The sequence below is a fragment of the Ptiloglossa arizonensis genome, chromosome 3 (assembly GCF_051014685.1).
Source record: "Ptiloglossa arizonensis isolate GNS036 chromosome 3, iyPtiAriz1_principal, whole genome shotgun sequence".
Lineage (NCBI taxonomy): Eukaryota > Metazoa > Arthropoda > Insecta > Hymenoptera > Colletidae > Ptiloglossa > Ptiloglossa arizonensis.
In genome coordinates this window covers 22335168-22353043 of record NC_135050.1, presented here as the reverse complement: position 1 = coordinate 22353043, position 17876 = coordinate 22335168, and the positions used below count along the sequence as shown (strand labels likewise).

The window sequence follows — 17876 nt, the reverse complement described above, 5'->3', positions numbered from 1 at the left end:
TCCAATAAATTCCACTGTTAATTGCGCCGGCGATAAACGTTTGCTCGAACGCGGGTTAAGCGCGTGCAAGAAATCGGGCTTCCTTGTTGTCGGTGATTATTGGTCATCGTTTCGATTCATGCGCGAACGATCGTGACTACGGAGATTAATTCGGTGTACTCGTCCGTGGTCTTTCAATAATTTCCACTATCTACGAAGAATTTTTCCCGCGTTCCCTCGTCCGCCACGTCATCCTGATCGTTGACCCCGACGCGAATCTATTTATTATTTTTTTCGTCGCCGTTAGCCCTCGAATCGTGCGCTACGGACCGTCGATAAACGACTATTGACCACTTGGCAATCGATACGCACAAAGCGAACCAGTAATAATTTTCGTTCGATCTCGAGTCCACGGATTATCGCACTCTTCGCGCCTCGCTGGCACGCAATCGCGTAATTTATTTTAATTTACCGTAACGCGTTTGTTTCGCTCGTTGTCTGCGCAGAGACAGACAGAGAGAGAGAGAGAACTTCGATCAACGAGTGAACGACGCTTTAATCGCGAGATTAGTCGCTCCTCTTGCTCGTTACGCCCCGACGTCTACATTGTAATTCGAACGAAAGAGAAACTGTTATCCTCGTGTTTACGAACGACACTCGAGCGACGAACACCCCCTATCGACCTACGTTCCAGCGTGGTCTATCGGTGGGTATTCCATTTACGGCGAACATCTTGAATATCTTCGTTGCTTTTAGCGCAACTTCGGTCCAACCGTTCGCGACAGTGTTCTCCAAAGTGGGGAGCGCGATCGCCAGCAGAGGAGAGCGTGATCTCTGGTAGAGGGGACCGTGGAAGAAGAATTTTAATACTTCTGTACAAGTATTTCATTTCGATACTTCCGTGCGTGTATTTAATTTTAGAACTTCGTACTGTTGGATAACTCGAACATCGGTTTGTATTAATATTGCGACAGAGTTTCTGAAAGTGAAGAGCGCAACCTCTGGTAGGAGGAGAGCGTGACCCCTAGGAGAGGGGGAGGGCATAAAAGAAAATTTTCAATGCAGAAATAACTGGAAGCAATTAACTTGAACATCTGTATCAATACATCGATTGTAGATGTCTGACGACCGTAGAAATCTATACTTCTTGCATCGTTAGAATGTTAGTATCTTCGCGGACGAATCACTTTCCACATAGTAAACGAAAATTCGAACCGATCGAGTTCGAATATTAATATTAATTTAACTACGAATATTAATTAGAATCACTTCGTGCGTCGTTTGAGTAAACAACGATGCCTGTTTGCAATCTCACGTGTTTCAGCACCGAAGAAGACGACGAAGTTACTCAAGGTGTTCGTGATAAATGGAACACCTTGTATGTGACTAGTTTGCAGAAAGACAAGGTTACTTTGAACGTGATCGATATTGGACCTAGGTTGTGCCGAAATGGGCCATTCGTTATTTTCACTTCGAAGTCGCGCCTCGTCAGCTGTATATAAGTTTGCGTTACGAGGAAACTTAAACGTTATCGGTGAACAAGTTTTGTACTTACTCAGCAGCTGCAAACCGAACATCACGACGAAACCGACGAGAATGGATAGGTACTGTTTGAGACCGCTTCTGTGCTCTTGGAGTATCTCGAAGAAGACAACGTACAGCAGAGTGCCGGACGCCAGTCCCTGTAACGCGAAATACACATAAGGTTTTTTCCCCGCAGGTTTAATACGTATCGCGGTTTAATTAACCGCTACCGCGAAATTTATAACGCCACGCTTTCTAATTTAACGAAAACGAATCGATCGACATCCCTTTCGTATACAATATCGATTGTTATTTTAGAAAGTGTAACGATAAAACCGTGTTTCGAACACGTACGCTACGATTTCTCGAGGGAGATTAAATGGAAAATATGGAACAAATTGCACGATACTCGGGTCTTGGGAAAAACTACTTTGAAAACGTGACCCTACGAGCGAAGATCAAGTGCAGTGAGATTATTTTGTTTATCTAGGTTAGATCGATAACGGCACAGAACTGTAACTTGCTCTTCCAGCTTGGCTAAAATTTCTTATTACGTCAAGCGTGTACGTATTTTATTTAATTGTTCGTTCGTGAACAACTTTACGTGCAACGAAGACGGATGATTATTAAGTGTACGCGTCATATTTAAACGCATCATCGAAATCGAATTTTTTTGAAAATCAAACTTCGCGGGGAAAGAAATTTACTTTACATTTTTTTATTTATTTTCGCACAAGAAAATCGTTCCAGTGCACCGTGGTTGCTGCTGCCATCTGTATACGCGGGAAAACGACTGGGGTTTATTATTTATTTTTATGCGACAGTATTTTTCGCTCGATTTAGTGTGAAAATGGGTAAATTTATTCCGCAGTGTTAAACCGACTGGAAGATCGTAAAAAATTCGAAATCGAGAAGCGTTGAGCGTACCTGCAGCAACACCGGAAGTATGCCACCGGCAGCAGCGCTTTCGCCGCCAACGAGGAACATTCCTGTGGCGATTCCTAAAGGAGAAACAACCGCGAACGTGCAGACGTAGATGACCGAAAGATACCACCTGGTTTTGGAAGCTATTAGCTCCACGCCAATGCAGAACGCTATGACGAATTTATGAGCTGCCACCGCCGCGAACATGTACCTGGAAGTGAAATTATCGGTTTTATTCGTCTACGCGTTACAAGAGTGGTGAGTGTATAATACATTGTATTAACAGTATAAGAAACAAGGTGGAACGTATAAGATTGTAGAATACGATAAGCGAATATTATTCCAGTTGTATACGATTCGGTATAAATATTGAACATTCTAGAGTAAAAGGATCGAGATGACTTACGCAATAATAATAATTGTAGAATGAAAATATTAACATGCACGTAGTTAAATTACACGTCATCGTTGATCGAACGTACCAGACGTAAGTGGCTGAACTTTCTAGCCCGATGGCGAGTCCTTCGAATAATTCGTGCACGGATAAACCAAGAACTATTAACAATCCTCTCAGCGAGCTTATGACAAAGTCGTCTTTCTCATCCATAATAACCGGCAGGTGATGCGAATGGCCGTGGCCGTTACTGCAACAACAAATATACAGTTAATTCCGCATAATTTACATAGCATCGAGTTGCGTATTAATGATAAACATAGTCGTTCTTACAAGTGGGAATGCCCACTGACGCAATTCGGTACTGTTTGCCCATTCTCGACCAACTCGTTCGTACTCCGATTGACGTCTTTCTGAGAACTGACCCTTTGGGCCTGCTTTTTCCTTAAATGCGTGTGCACTGATTCTTCGACCAAGTACATGATGAAAAATCTAAACAAAAAAAATGCGGTCGTTCCGTGAATTACTTATCCGTGTGACTTGATCGATAATGTTCATACGATACATTGATCTCCTGGATATTAAAATTTAAACACTTAACGTGGATGTTTCTCGAGCACGAAAATAGATAAGTGTACATTATCGTTAGATTATCAAAACGAAAGATACAACTTGAATTTCACTCACCCGGTACAAGTAAGTGTCTCGGCCAACGAAAAGCTGAGCGTAGGAAGTTTTCCATCATGGGTAAGATCGTCTATCCCTTCCTTTACTTCCGGCAGTAGATGTAGAAACGTCGTACAGAATAGCACGCCACCGCCGAAACCGAGAAGCAGACTCACCAGTTTCGTCGACCTACCATAACGACATAAATGTTCAGTGCACCGGCTAGTTTATCGACCCGCGCCACGCTACGTTTTCGTAATACGAGATTACGTCACGGGGGTCGTCTCTGAAACCGTTACGACACCAAACAAACCGAGTGCATTACGATCGTCACGCTGATAATATAGTTTGTAAATCTCGAGTTAAAGGTGTTTGTTTCTAACATGTACAACCCGACCCACATTTAATTGGGTTATCAACTTGATCCGAGGGAATCCACAAATTTCACATCTGACGTTAATGATATTATCATAGGAGGATTAATAGTGACAAAGAAGTAAAAGGATTAACGTTGTCTTCGGTGGTTCGGAATCCGCCATATTCTCAGTGAATAGAGTTTGAAAGTTTTCTGTTATGCCAGAGGAAAACGAACGAAGAGAAACCGATGGAAATATTGTTACCTAGGATTTGTCACGCCAGCGGTGTTCCATTTCAAACACTTCGCCATTTGCATCGGTAGAATGCCCATGCACGTGCTGACTACGCATAAGATGATCATAGTGACACCTTTTGCAATTAATACGCTCGACGTGTTCACGCCCTCCTGGTGCTCATCCTCTTCGTGATGCGCATGCCTGGCGATCATCAGTCTCTGCATGAGCGGGTTATCTTCTAATGGAGACATTGTTCCCGTATCGACGGTCGAAATATCCTGTAAAGAATGAATGAACATATAATTTGTATGTGCCAATACCGTTATAAATTCTAACGTAGCATTTTAGACGATGGTTTACGTTCTACAACAATTATTACACTTGTTCCTTTTTTACAGAAATACTGATTGATATGGTAAGAAAGATAAAATTAAAAATCTAGCTGGCTTAAATCGGTTTAAGGAATTCTACGTTTCTTTATTTACATTCAAATATATTTTTCACATATATATGTTTAAACAAATAAAATGAACAAACAAGACTAATTTCTTCGTACGTCGGTAACAATCGGTGTGAATGTGACTTTCATTATAGTTTATACATTGTAAATACATTGTTCTCGCTAACGAAGGTTTCTTTTTTATCTAGGTAACATCTGATACGCGTTTTATCGATCTACTCGAGACTTTACTCAATTGACCGTTATAAAATTAACTGTTTGTATTATCGCGCCGATACACGAGCGACATTATCGCCGCTTTCACGAAATAAACGCAAAAACAACTTGTTGACGGTATGAACGAGGCAGAAGTTCGAAATTTCAACACCGTTAAACGTTTGCAAATATTTCACCTATAAAAAAGCATCGTATTCAGTTCGTATCGTATATGTTCTAATTTCATATAATCCCTATCTTGTGACCTTTGAAATGTATATTTCAAAAATATTAAAACGTTTTTATTAGTCGTGACAAACGTAACACGAACACTAAGCTTAGTTATTAGCATTTTCGAGGTTAGGAGTTACAGGTTTGCGTTAGATAATTATTTTTTTTGAAACGCAATATTATAATACTAATAATAATAACTGATGAATTTGTTATAATAATAGAAGTAATGAATATATATACAAATATGTATATTCAAATTCCATTATTTTATCGTGTATTAGTATTTTTTTGTATTAGTTGTTTTCTCAATGACAATCATTTAATTTGACACAAATCGATCGATGAAAGTGAAAAATTAATTTTTGGTGTCTACAAAACGCTGAAAGTGTCTGTGAATAATCAATATCAAGGTATTGAATCAAATGATGATTATGTGCCACTTGAAATTAGTTTAGAGTTTGATACGAGTGTGAACATTTCGCAATCTGGAATAGATAAATCGAACGCGACGTATCTGGGGATAAATTCAATAATAGATGAAACGTCCAGGCTTCCCTCACAGCACATTCCAATTTACAGTTACATAGAAAAATCCGTAGTATTAAAAATTATTTTTTATCGAATTAATTTTAAGTATTGTAAAATTTGATAATGTTAAAAGAAAGAAAACAAAATAGACCTTCTTTTATTCTTCGAGTGAGTTATGTGACCGTTTTATAATTTTATGTTTGCTTTTGCTTCGTTTTGTGTCCCTCGATTTAGACCGATTCATACTGACAGTTATTGAATTATCACCGGGATTAAATAAAATTAACACAACTTGAGTTTCATTGCCAAGATAAAGTGTATTCCACGTTACGAATGTATTCAGCAAAAATATTCTTAACGACCGATACGCCATGACTAATTTCTAATCATAATTCTTTCTAACAAATTTCAATCTCGATATTTCCAATTGAAAACGTTACAAGTTTCTCTCTATCGGTATTACATATTCGTTCGCACAAGAGACGGTTGTTAATGTTTGCGCATTATCCCTTAGTCGGTCAGGTTCCCATGGTAAATTCTGTGTACGTTGTTACCAACTCACCGTAATTTGAAATTAGCGAATGTCTGAACGTAGCGGCGTTAATATATCGCGACACCTGTTCGTCTAGCTTGCTATCATCCAGCCAAATATACTTCAGATGTCAGGTAAGTATAACCGTGAGAGTGGACGCACTACTAGTCCCCTATATTTTCCAGCAGAGCGTATATATATTATAAAGAGCCTGCGCGTAGCGTCCATGTAGTCTTTTGTGATCATCGAAATCGTCGGTCGCCTTTGCGATAAGATCCGTTACAATAAGTTGGATTTCCGGCGAGAATGAAGACTATCGGTATCTCTCCGTGCTTTCTCGAAAGAACAGATATAGGTATTACACGTGGCTACGGATGAGCAAGTACATAGAAAGCACGATAGCCATCTTTTGGGAAAAGAATAAAACGATGGAATCGTTCGGGTATCTGGGCGAATATTGCCGACGAAATATTAGAAAAACATTCAACGTGGAACATCAATGTCTGCCACCGTGAATGTGTTTTTTTAAATAGTATTAACAAATTATCGCCAATTGAAAGAATATTTAAACCGATGTATTTGTTTTTCCATAGAATTTAATAGATAAGCCGGTAAGATCGTATCCTGTTAATCAATCACCAGGAGGTAACCGTTTTATTTTCATTTATCTCCCGAGATAAGCATTTCACTAATCTCGACAATGATTGGTTAAAATTCGTAGGCGTTCCGTTGGTTCCGTTGAGGAGTCTTATCTTCCACCGATACGTTTTCATCGTTGAGAACGTATTCAGATTTTTGTGCAATATTTGATTAGGAATTCGATGATAAACAAGCAAACAGGAAATTTCAAAGCCGGCCAGTTTGGTGGCGGTTCGGGGGCTTCGATGATTCTAATCTTTCTTAAGAAAAATAAATCAAATATTAACAATTACGATAATCGTTAGAGATTGTACAATTCTTTGAAACGTCAATGACGACAATCGATCGCATCGTGACGTACTTCGAGTCTTTGACAGAACCGCATTTCGGATCTTCCAATTTTCGTCGGTTAATCGAGATCGACGAAACCGTAGTGACGATTGAAGGAACACGGGAGAGTGTGCATTTTCGTTCGACAATTAAATACCATTTTGTGAAGTTCTCTCCACGGAACGCGTTCACAGCAGTGAATCATACGTAAAGAAAAAATGTGTATTCTCGTTGCGAATTATATCGATGCATCTGCACGGAAGACTTTACAACGGATCGTAAAAATTGCGCAAATACGCGCGTTAACCGCGATATTGGAACCGTAAGTTGCGTTCCGCGAAGGTTTCGAAAGGCACGTTTCCATTTATCGTGTTTCCATTAGGGACCCGTACGACGCGAGTCCCGTTTACTCGACGGAACCAAAATAGTTTTCCTTTTGAAATTAAAATCGCTCGGTATACAATGGCGCCGCTCCTTTGCCGTTTCACATTTTTCATTTGCCTCCGACCAACACCAATCGACCGGAATGGTCGTTAAAACCGGGACCAGCGCGAACGAGAGCCTGAAACGGATGGTACTACGTAGTACCATAGGCTGAAGTGCGGTGAAAGTATGCTTGCTATGCCCCTTCGGCGACGAGAGAACAAAGAGGGGAAAAATGACTTCTGCGTTTACCCCAAGGTAAACTACAACGTCTGAAGTCATTGCATTCGATTGATCGCAATCTCCTCCTCGCTGGACATCGACAGTGATCGCTAAAATTCGACGTCGGGTACGTTCCTAGTTTAACGAAACGAAACGATGAAAATTTTGCGTATCTAGTAATTGGGACGGGTCGTAACTTACGTTTTGTCGAAGATAGAAGCAAAGGGGTACAAATTGAACGGTGTAATAAATTCCATTGGGTTGTTCGGAAATTGATTTCGTTTTCCAAAATGGAGAATGTATAATTTAATAAAACATTTGTACACTCTAAAAGAATCGTGTTTCATTTTCACCGAAAATACGAAACGACTTTCCGAACAACCCAATGTATTCCCGCGACCCGATTTGTTTTCGTAAGAGCGATTTTTTTCTATTTTTGATGAACCAGAAATCACTCAAAATTGCTCGATGCATCGTGAACATCATCGAGCGTTCAAATTGGAAAAAATCGCTGGTCCGAACACGCGAAGCAGATTGTAATTGAAAAAAATTTGTTACCATATTTATTTATCCGTTTCGGTAAAATTGGGTCTGTAAATACGCGCGAGCTGCGCGCGTTCTTGCTCGATTAGTATATTTGATCTTTGCAGATCCCTCGGTAAGTATTTATACGGGAAACGTAACGTCAATCGTAATAAAACAATATTCCTGATGACACATTATTATTACACATTGTGTGTACTGCAGTAAAGGAGAAACGGGTACACGGTGAACGTGAACAAATTCATTAAACTCGAATTTTGGGTCGAATGTACGCATACCTCAAACGGTTCAATTTTCCTGTAAACGAAGCGCCTTTAGGAAAATTTCTATTCTATCGTTTCGATATCATTTCGAAATCACCTATTCTCAGATCGAATTACTTTTCGGGGCGGGAACACTCTCTGTTTATTATCGCGTGCAATTAACGCGAAGTTTGTTATTTGTTTCGAAGTTAAATAATTTTCGCGTTGTGTCTACGTCCGGATTCGTATTACGAAATTATTGCGTCGTTACGTTTCCTTTTGATATTCTTTTCACGGTCAATATTTGCATTCGCGATGTTGTCACCATTCTTTTTTTTTTTTTTTTTTTTTATCGATATTTACCCAAGGTCTATTTGAACGCGTATTTTCCAGTTGATAATTTTTACCGTACCGATCGTACATACGCGCGCGTTAGCGTAATTTGAATGAACGATTTCGTAGCTTCCTAATCATTCTCATTGTTAGACCCGCTGTGTTTCCATAGTTCGAACGTCACCGTGATGTTTTCAAACATCACAAACACCGCGTGCACAGTAAGATACATATTGTGTTCACCGGGAGAACCGAGTCAATGAATCTACAATCCGTAACAAAAGTCTACGTGCTCGTTACAAATTTGTGATATCGCGCGACAGTTACGAGAGTCTCGATGATCCTACAGGTATAGTAAATTTAGTAACGATAAACGTTAAAAATATCTCGAAAGAATAAGAAAATTGTAAACACAAGTAATACGTTAAAATTTCCCACGATTCTTCCCTTCGTTATATTAATTTTCAATTATTTTCGTAAACGTCAGCAATACCGCGCACAACCGCGTTCAGTTTTTATTTACTCTAAGTTTTTCTCCTCGCATTGGACACATGTACGTAGACTCTGGCTGTAAGTTCTCTGTAATTTTCGCGCGTGAATTTAAGTATTTAAGTGTCTTATCTCAGTGACGGCAAATTTGTTTCGAGCAACGTAAACACAAAACACTGATCCGTGAACATTGAAAATACGGTCGCCGTTGAAATTTCGGTTGCAAACGAGCGAAAAATTATATAAAAAAAAAAAAGAAAAGAATCACCCCGCGGAGTATCGAGCAAATGGAACGTATCCTCTCTGAAATTCGCCTCGTGCCAATTACGCTTCTAGATCGATCGAACTGGATCCGTACGTTTTGACAACTCTGATCGAAGGATCTGGGATCACTGGTTGACCAGCGACCGTGTCCACCGGCTGTAAACGTGTCCGCGAAACCTGTTTCGGGCCGGTATAATCGTCCAAAAAATCGATTCGAACAGTAACGAGTTCCAGCGTTTTTCCCGGTAATTTGTACACCTGGCGTCCCTTTCTCTCTGAGCTGTGACGCGTACAGGGTGTAAAAAAAAAAGCCCACCGACCATCTCTTCCAGAGACAGATCTGCGTTCTCGGAATAACCGGGTTTGGTTCGAGGTGCCGCGAGATTCACCTTAAAATTCTGAGTAGAATCATTGTTCGATATTTTTTACGCGTTCTATCGGACGAGAGGAGAAAAAGTTCCGAAGGAACCGTGCGCCGCGAACGGTTCGGTTTCTCGCAAAAGATCGTCAAAGTTTTGGCCAATCGGACGGCGAGAGTTGCTTCTAGGGGCGGGGCGTTTCCCCCACTCCGCTGTTTGCTCTCACGCGAGGCCCCGATACACTTCGCGTGTACGCGATGAAAACATTGCAGTCGCGCAAAGGGAGGTGACGCTAGCGACACGTGGTAATGAAAGTCGGAGAGGGGGGAGCGCGATACAATTGGTCGAAACTTGGACGATGTTTCGCGAGAAAATGATTCGTACGAAACGTAGTTTTTTTTTCTTTTTTTTGTTTAACTTTTCGTATTCTTATCGAGACGAGTGTAGAAATAATAAAAAGAATTTCGCACGAAATTTCTCCGAATCGAAATGATGTTTCTCTGGAAAGTTTCCGAACAGTTCTCCGCGGATCTAACCGCGTAGATTCATTCACTCGAGAGTATCGACTGTCGAGTTTCTTTTTTTACACCCTGTACCTGTTCGACGATGACGGAAGCAGACGTTTCCTATTATTCTTTTCGAAGTCGTTCGTCTTAACGGTTCGTTGCGGCAACCTAATGAAACAGTACTGTCGTCGAAACGGTTAACAACGGATGCGTTTTCGAGACGATTGTCGAGGTTGAAGATCGAACGAGGAGAGTCCGTTAATTGGTCGTAAACGACGAACATTAGACGTAAACAATCGTGAGAGAGGAATTCAATCGGGAAACTAGCTTGCGACGAAAACACGACCAAGAGCTAATATTTAAGTTTGGAGTTATTGCGAAAATATTACGAAGTTGCGTTTGCGTTTCAACTGTCCCAGACCGGTAAAATAAATGCTTATATTTCGATACTAACTGTGCGGTTTATCGTTCAGGTGGTATTCGTTACTTCTGAGTGATAAATTGAATATTTTATTTTTTGCACCTTCTGCAAGCGTACAAATATTATATATGTCTCTGGTTGGTTCCTAGGTTTATTGAATTTTATAATTCTAATCCAAGGGTACGAAAAGCATTTTGTATTTATGCGCGTAATTGTACGTTTTTGACTGTAAATCAAGGATCATTTTACGACCCCGGTATTGTTGATTAACGTAGGTAACGAAATTTTGCAAGTGTGACTGTGGAAAATGTACGGTAAACTTTAAACGCGTTTTTCTCGAAAAAATAAGTTATGCCAAAATTTGTACATCCACTTCAGAGACGTATAAATATGTAAGCGAAATTATCGATTAAAACACTTTGCAGTTTCTTTGTAAAAATGAATACAATTGATATCCACTTTTTGGTTCGAAAAAGACGAAGATACTTTTAAGCCTTTTTAAGCTTTGTTAAACCATCTCGTTAATGGAACGTCTATTGCAAAACATTTTGCAACAATTAGATGGTAATCGATTAAACGATAAAATTTCAATAGCTGTAAGTAATTGATGATCGAATTCCGAATAGGAGCGTCGATATCGTGGATCGCGGTAACCGTGGAAATCTAACATGCAAGGTTTACGACAAGGAAAAAGATATATCGACTTCAAATTTAAAAACACGACAAAAGACTGTACTTGTTTTGCCGCAATAGTCTTCGAGTGTCTTTGAAGATAAATCGAAGGTTTCTCATTTGTACCACTTAACAGAGTCGATGACTGTTCGAGGTGGTTAAGAATATCGTCGTATGCGATTTGTTACAGATTTGAGAATTTTACGAAGCGGTTTGTATTGCAGTTGTATGGGATACAAGTTGCACAAAAGAAACGATGTACACGATGCACCGTTCCAAGGGTAATTTCGGAACAGGAAGCTGTTTTATTTCTGTTTCTGCTCGGCATTGATCAGTATCGATCGTTATCTGAATACATCCAGTTTTTGCATCAGTTCTAAGCCACCGACTTTCGAACAGCAAAGTTTCTAGATAGTCCAGCTTAGATTCGATGAGTTAATTCTAAAACAAATTCATCAAGAAGATAAACGGCCGTCGCTTGAAAACACGTCTAATGAAAACCCGAGTGACGTATTTAATTCCGATAATTTGCAAGCGGAGAAGGATTTTCACTATGCAATTGCATCGACGGTTTCCCACGATGATTAGTAATACTGTCATTCGTGAGTTCTTGTGTACGTAAGAATGGATTATCGCAATAATTGTCTCCGATTAGTACAAACCCACGTAATATTTTTGCTGATTTAAATAATAATAATATTTGTTCAATACGATGTCAGTGATGTTATTTTTAAGAATTTATTTTGAGGAAAGAAGCGTCGAGTCGCGTCTTGTTAAAAAAAAAAAGAAAAAAAGGCAGCGTTAAAACATTGCCCGTTCGAAATATAAACTCGACGTAGCAATTCAAAGAACACAATTTCAATGCTTCAACCGTCTGAGAATAACCGAAAATACCAGAGAATATCTCTTACCGTTGAGTCACGTGTACCTAATACCTTCGTTTTGGAAATTTATTACCGTGTAGAATTTTGATAAAAGAACTGCGCATTGCTAAATAAACGGAGTGAATCTTCGAATCTCGTTTAAGTTTCCATTACGAGAAAACCACCAACACCACCACCATGCCCCTTTCAAAGTTATGAACCGTTGTAGGTAACACCTTCGTTTTGAAAATTCATCGCTACAAATTTCTGTCAAAAGAATTGAATATTTAATTTACCTTGAAAAAAAAAAAAAGAAATAAAGTTGACCTTCGAGTTTCCCTTATTACTTCACCTACAAGGAAACTATTACCACCATACGTATCGTGGTGCCCTTGGAGACGATTTTCAGTTGAACAATACTCCAGTGTCGTAGAAGAAACATTATGCAATCCACTACTTGAAGGATGATAATTTCAATACACGAAATAGATCCCTTTGATGTAATCGCGTTCTTATCCAGCGTTGATCGATATCTATCGTTGATTAGAGATCTACGATTTTAGATGCAATTCGAATCACCGACTCGCCAACAGCACGGAGGCGGTTTTAGACGGTCAACCAGTTCGATGAGTTAATTCTGGAATATACTCGTTGAATATATATTCCAAGGCGCGAGAATCAAAACACCATTCTTAAGGACTAGGTAGATTTAACCAGAGTTAACAAATATTTCTCCGTCGCGTTAATTATCTCTTAATGCGGCTTAAAACTTCGTCACTTCCACAACAGCATCGATTATCGTTTAAGAACACAACTCGACGATGCAGTATCGGAGCAATATAGAGAAATACAATGAGATCATCCCAGAGAGATGATAATTTCAATACACGAGGTACAATTACGGATGGATTCACAATACGCGAGGTTCGAAACACCGAGAGAACTTAATTCGAGGGGAAGAAAAACACTACCGTCAACGAACCGCGAACGTTTCACTTCGACGATCGTTTAATGCGTTTAATACGCGTTCGAGTATTAAATACAGCATTTGCTACCGTGTAACTGCAACGATGATCGAGTCGGGACGATTGAAAACATTGTCACGCGCGAGTTCTCATCAATTTGAGAACGTTACGAACGAATATCTTCCTTCGGCGTCGTTCGACGCGTTGCAATAAAGTGCGTAGGTATTGACACTGTTCGAACGACACGGTGTGTTTAAAATAAACTTCGAATCCGGTGTACCCGAACGTGGTGTATTTAAAATAAATTTCGAACGTGGTGTATTTGAAATCAATTTCGAACGTTGTGTACTTAAAATAAATTTCGAACGTTGTGTACTTAAAATAAATTTCGAACGTGGTGTATTTGAAATCAATTTCGAACGTTGTGTACTTAAAATAAATTTCGAACGTTGTGTACTTAAAATAAATTTCGAACGTAATCTATTTGAAATAAATTTCGAACGTGGTGTATTTGAATTAAATTTCAAACGTGGTGTATTTGAAATAAATTTTGAACGAAATCTATTTAAAATGAATTTCAAACGTAATATATTTAACATAAATTTCGAACGTGATCTATTTAAAATAAATTTCCAACGTGGTGTATTTGAAATAAATTCCGAACGTGGTGTATTGGAAATAAATTTCGAAGCGGTGTCTTTGAAATAAATTTCGAACGTGGTGTATTTAAAATAAATTTTTCGAACGTGTATGTACCGTTTAGAGAATGGCGAAGTGTGTCCTCTCACGTCTCGTTATTTAGTTATCACAGGGCGAACTCCGACGAGGAACGAAGCCCGAACGATTCGCGAAGGCACCGGTCGCGACGAACCACAGCGCACTGAGTCGGATGAGTGAATGAAGAATACAGTAACGTTGCAAGAGAGAGTAACTAGTGGCGGTGGAGGAAACTTTCGTACCTGTTTATCGGGATTCCCTCGCCCATTATGTATGTATGCACGCCTTCTTTCCGTGACGGGGAATCCTGGGGATGGGTTCGCTCGACGATTCACCCTGGCCGCGCGTGCGACCCTGAGGTATCCGTAAACAATGTGGTTCCCGTCTCGAATTGGGCAATGTTTTGATCGAGATGAAATTTCCGAGGAATAAAAGGTAAACAAATTTCTCCATCGATTATTCCTCGTCGTAGAATAATTAGAATTTGAATTATAAAATTAACCTCGATGCGTTCTGTTCGATTGTACACTTTGGCTAAAAAATATCTCGAACGAAACTTTTGTATTTATAATTCTGAAAAGACTAAGGAAAGATAGGAACAGTCTCGTCTATTGTGTGGTATCTTAATTTATTTTTAATTCCCTAATAAAAAGAGTAGAGAAATGCGGAAACAGTCTCGTCTGTTGTGTCAACCTTGATCAGAGAAAAGCTATGTGTTGCATACATACGACGGGTCAAGAAGGACCCGAGGAACGCACTTAGGTCGAGTATCTCACAAACGAGAACCGTACGAACGAATAAACAAAATAAATAGTTTTCGCTTGTCGTTTATTATTCGAATAAAAATCTGCTCGTCCCTGTAATACAGTTTACACGTGTCCACGTTAAACGTTACCTGTCAATGTGTCAATCACGTGGTATCGTTAGCATAAATTTTATGTTTCAATATCCATCATCGTGTTCGCGCCGAAGTCGCGTTCGTCCCGTCCCATCTTCTCCGTTTCTACTGCGCCTCTCCTTTTATTCGTTTAATTACGTAATCCGCCAAGGTGATTTCAGGATCAGCTGTTATAGCTTCGATTCGGTCGTTTTTCGATTTGTTCGTTCCTTGACGATCGTTCTTGCGTCAGTCCTCATCGCCAAACGAAAGCACGATTCGAACGTGTACCGTATCGACGTAACACCAAAGCAACCGATCCGTGAACATCGAACACGATTAATGTATTACTCGTGAATGTACGTTTGTTTCCCGCCGTGATATATTCGCGAGCGTACAGGTGATTTCTGCAATATTGTATTTTTTTCCACGATTTAACTGGTACATACTCGTAACGTTATTACGCCGGTTAGATACGTTCATTCTCGTGACTAATCAGCGTAACAATTGGAAAACGCAACGAGCACTGGAATATCTAAGATCAACCGTGACGAACGAAAGAGACGAGATGTTAACGAGATTTTAAAACGATCGGAGCTTTTCCACGCTGACATCGTGTTTAACGGGGATACGCGTTTTTCTGCACGGCCGAAAGAAATCGATTTTATCTCTATAAATTTTCTCTGTACACGTTTTGCATATCCACAGTGTCTAGAATATACGCGTTGAAAACGAAATAATAAATACGAACGAAATGAAGCATACACGCGTCGAGTACCTCTAAATGTTTCTCAGCTGTATTTACACAGAATTTATTTGCATACGGGTGCACGAAGAACAGCGCTCTGGTGTCCAATAGTTTCGCAGTGGTTTATTCAATTCTTCGACGGTAGGTTTTATCCGGGTCGTGCAATTAAACGTATAATTCTTTCGTCACGCGAGCCGTTTGAGACGATCCAACGAGATCAATCCAAGTTCTCTCGACGATTAAGAACCAGAGGTTGTCATCTACCATCCTTTTCTTCGAGTGTCTAGCAATTTTATTCGTTGGAGCGAACGCGTATCGTTGACACGCAGGAAATGCAATATCGCGCTCGAAATGCAGCAGCGAACGAGAAGAAAAAGGGGGAGGGGGGAGAAAGAAGCAAACGCAGCAGGAATCTCCCCGCTGCGGGCGATTATCAAATGTAACGTTTAGAAAGCCCTAATCGCTTTCGAGAAACCCGCTAACTTTTATCGTAACCTTGTCATTAAACTTTCGACAAAGACTTAGACCGGTTATATTATACTTGTCTTCTGTTAAAATCTCTCGACTCGATTAACATTTCGTTCGTTTCGCGAAGTTTGAAAATTTGTTCGCGAATACCCGTCGAGGGAAAATATTTTCAATATGTACGTATTTACGTAGGTGTCAATCGAGGAAAAATACGTCGAGATAACACGATGATTATCGACAATTCGTTCATTAAAATCGTAAGTGTATAAAATCTCTCGATGAGAATTTCAAATATAATAGACGATGAAGAATTACTTTCGATGAATTTAATAACCAATTTGCAACTAATTTTCTCCTTCGTTATCGTTCTTATATCGTTTTTTTCAATGTCCAGTGATGGACAATAAAACTTCGAAACGTTGACGTCAAATCGACACTCGACAAGCTTTTATTGTACCCTTCCTTCGTGATTGTGTGATTATTATATTTCTTGGTACGCGAAGATAACTAAGGTTCTCGCAAAGTAAATTAAACGGTAATAGACTTGCAAAATTCCTAGTTTAATCGCGTAATTTGCCTCGACGCTTAACATCGGAATTACCGATGAGCAATGAGAAGATCCATCACGGATTATCTAAACGCGATGTGAGTCCTGCGTATTCAAATAGTTCTCACCCACGCTCGGTGGATCGTTAATCTCGTCAGGTACGTGCGATTACGCACGACGGAGAATTTCTCCCACTGTTAGCGCACCTCGCGTAAAGGCCCAAGAGTTTTCCTCGTAGAGGTCATCGTTCACGGAAGCAAGCTCTGTAAACTCGATCTTCCAATGGGCTCGTTAGAAATTGCGCTTGGAAAGAGGACAGAGAAAGCGCGGGGAATACAGACATCCTGCGAACCTTATTTCAATCGGATCGAACGCGAGAACGAATCTACGATCTGGTACATGCGAACATTTTCCAATTGGACGACGATAGCGACGGTATTCAGAACACGAACGGAGACGAGAACGAAACGAGAACATGGTCTCCGTGAGAGTAGTTTTTAAACGGTTGGCTACGTTCATCGCGACACGGGACAATAGAAATAAAATAGGCGGGAACGAAACTAAAATGTGGTACGTGTGAGTACTTTCCAAGTGAACGGCGATAGCGGCGATATCGAACGATAAAAAAGGTAAGAGTGAAACTAAAATACAATGTATGCCGCATATTTTTCATCCAAGATTATCACGGATCGGGAACTGAAGGAATAATGGCGAATAAGATGATGCCGGTTACAATTTATACTGTTCGAAGTTTCACGACCGTAAGTCCATTTCCATAGTCGCCGTGTCCTTTTCGGGAGAGTGACTTCGATATTTCGCCAGCATCGGATGCTATAGCTCGATCGCAATGAAGTGGCCGCTCAGAGCCACCGAACGACTACCCCCACCATACCGTTTCAGCTACCCCCCACCACTCAGCCTCTTGCCCGTTCGCGCGAACCCGTGGGCGTTTTCCATCTCTCAACCAGATGAACCGAGTGGAAGAAGTACCACCAGTGGCCAATTGAGCTTGATTCGACTTCAACTTCATCAGGAATTTGTAGAGGCGCTGATATTGAAACGCCTCTTCTGGTCGACGTCTATTTAAATTGTCATTTCCTCACTGATCGCTAACCGCAGTTTGTAATGGGTCAGTTGATCAATTAGAAAGTTGGGGGGGAATGTCCACGACAACGTTTAGGTGATAGCCAGTATCCCTATTACTGTTATTGGGGCAGAT

At 40.2% G+C, this 17876-nt stretch overlaps 1 protein-coding gene and 1 long non-coding RNA gene across 4 annotated transcripts in view; one reads left to right on the top strand and one right to left on the bottom strand.

The window, feature by feature from the left end:
• Nucleotides 1-14219, bottom strand: part of LOC143144584 (zinc transporter ZIP1-like) — a 29099-nt gene extending 14880 nt beyond the window's left edge. Inside the window, exons 1-7 of the mRNA XM_076307157.1 lie at nucleotides 14057-14219; nucleotides 4108-4358; nucleotides 3509-3676; nucleotides 3155-3313; nucleotides 2910-3071; nucleotides 2431-2638; nucleotides 1535-1661 (exon numbers count right to left, since the gene is read on the bottom strand). Coding sequence (XP_076163272.1) covers nucleotides 1535-1661; nucleotides 2431-2638; nucleotides 2910-3071; nucleotides 3155-3313; nucleotides 3509-3676; nucleotides 4108-4331 — 1048 coding nt within the window. The 5' untranslated portion in view covers nucleotides 4332-4358; nucleotides 14057-14219. The remainder of the gene's footprint in view (nucleotides 1-1534; nucleotides 1662-2430; nucleotides 2639-2909; nucleotides 3072-3154; nucleotides 3314-3508; nucleotides 3677-4107; nucleotides 4359-14056) is intronic.
• Nucleotides 361-5663, top strand: LOC143144587 (uncharacterized). Of its 3 annotated transcripts, none has more exons than XR_012991455.1 (5): nucleotides 361-1141; nucleotides 1304-1684; nucleotides 1822-2685; nucleotides 2810-4386; nucleotides 4479-5663. It is a non-coding gene; the product is annotated as an uncharacterized LOC143144587 (long non-coding RNA). The 3 variants fall into 3 exon arrangements; XR_012991456.1 differs by having other exon boundaries at nucleotides 1304-2685; nucleotides 4479-4650; nucleotides 4729-5663; XR_012991454.1 differs by having other exon boundaries at nucleotides 1304-2685.
• Nucleotides 14220-17876: the final 3657 nt, after the last annotated feature.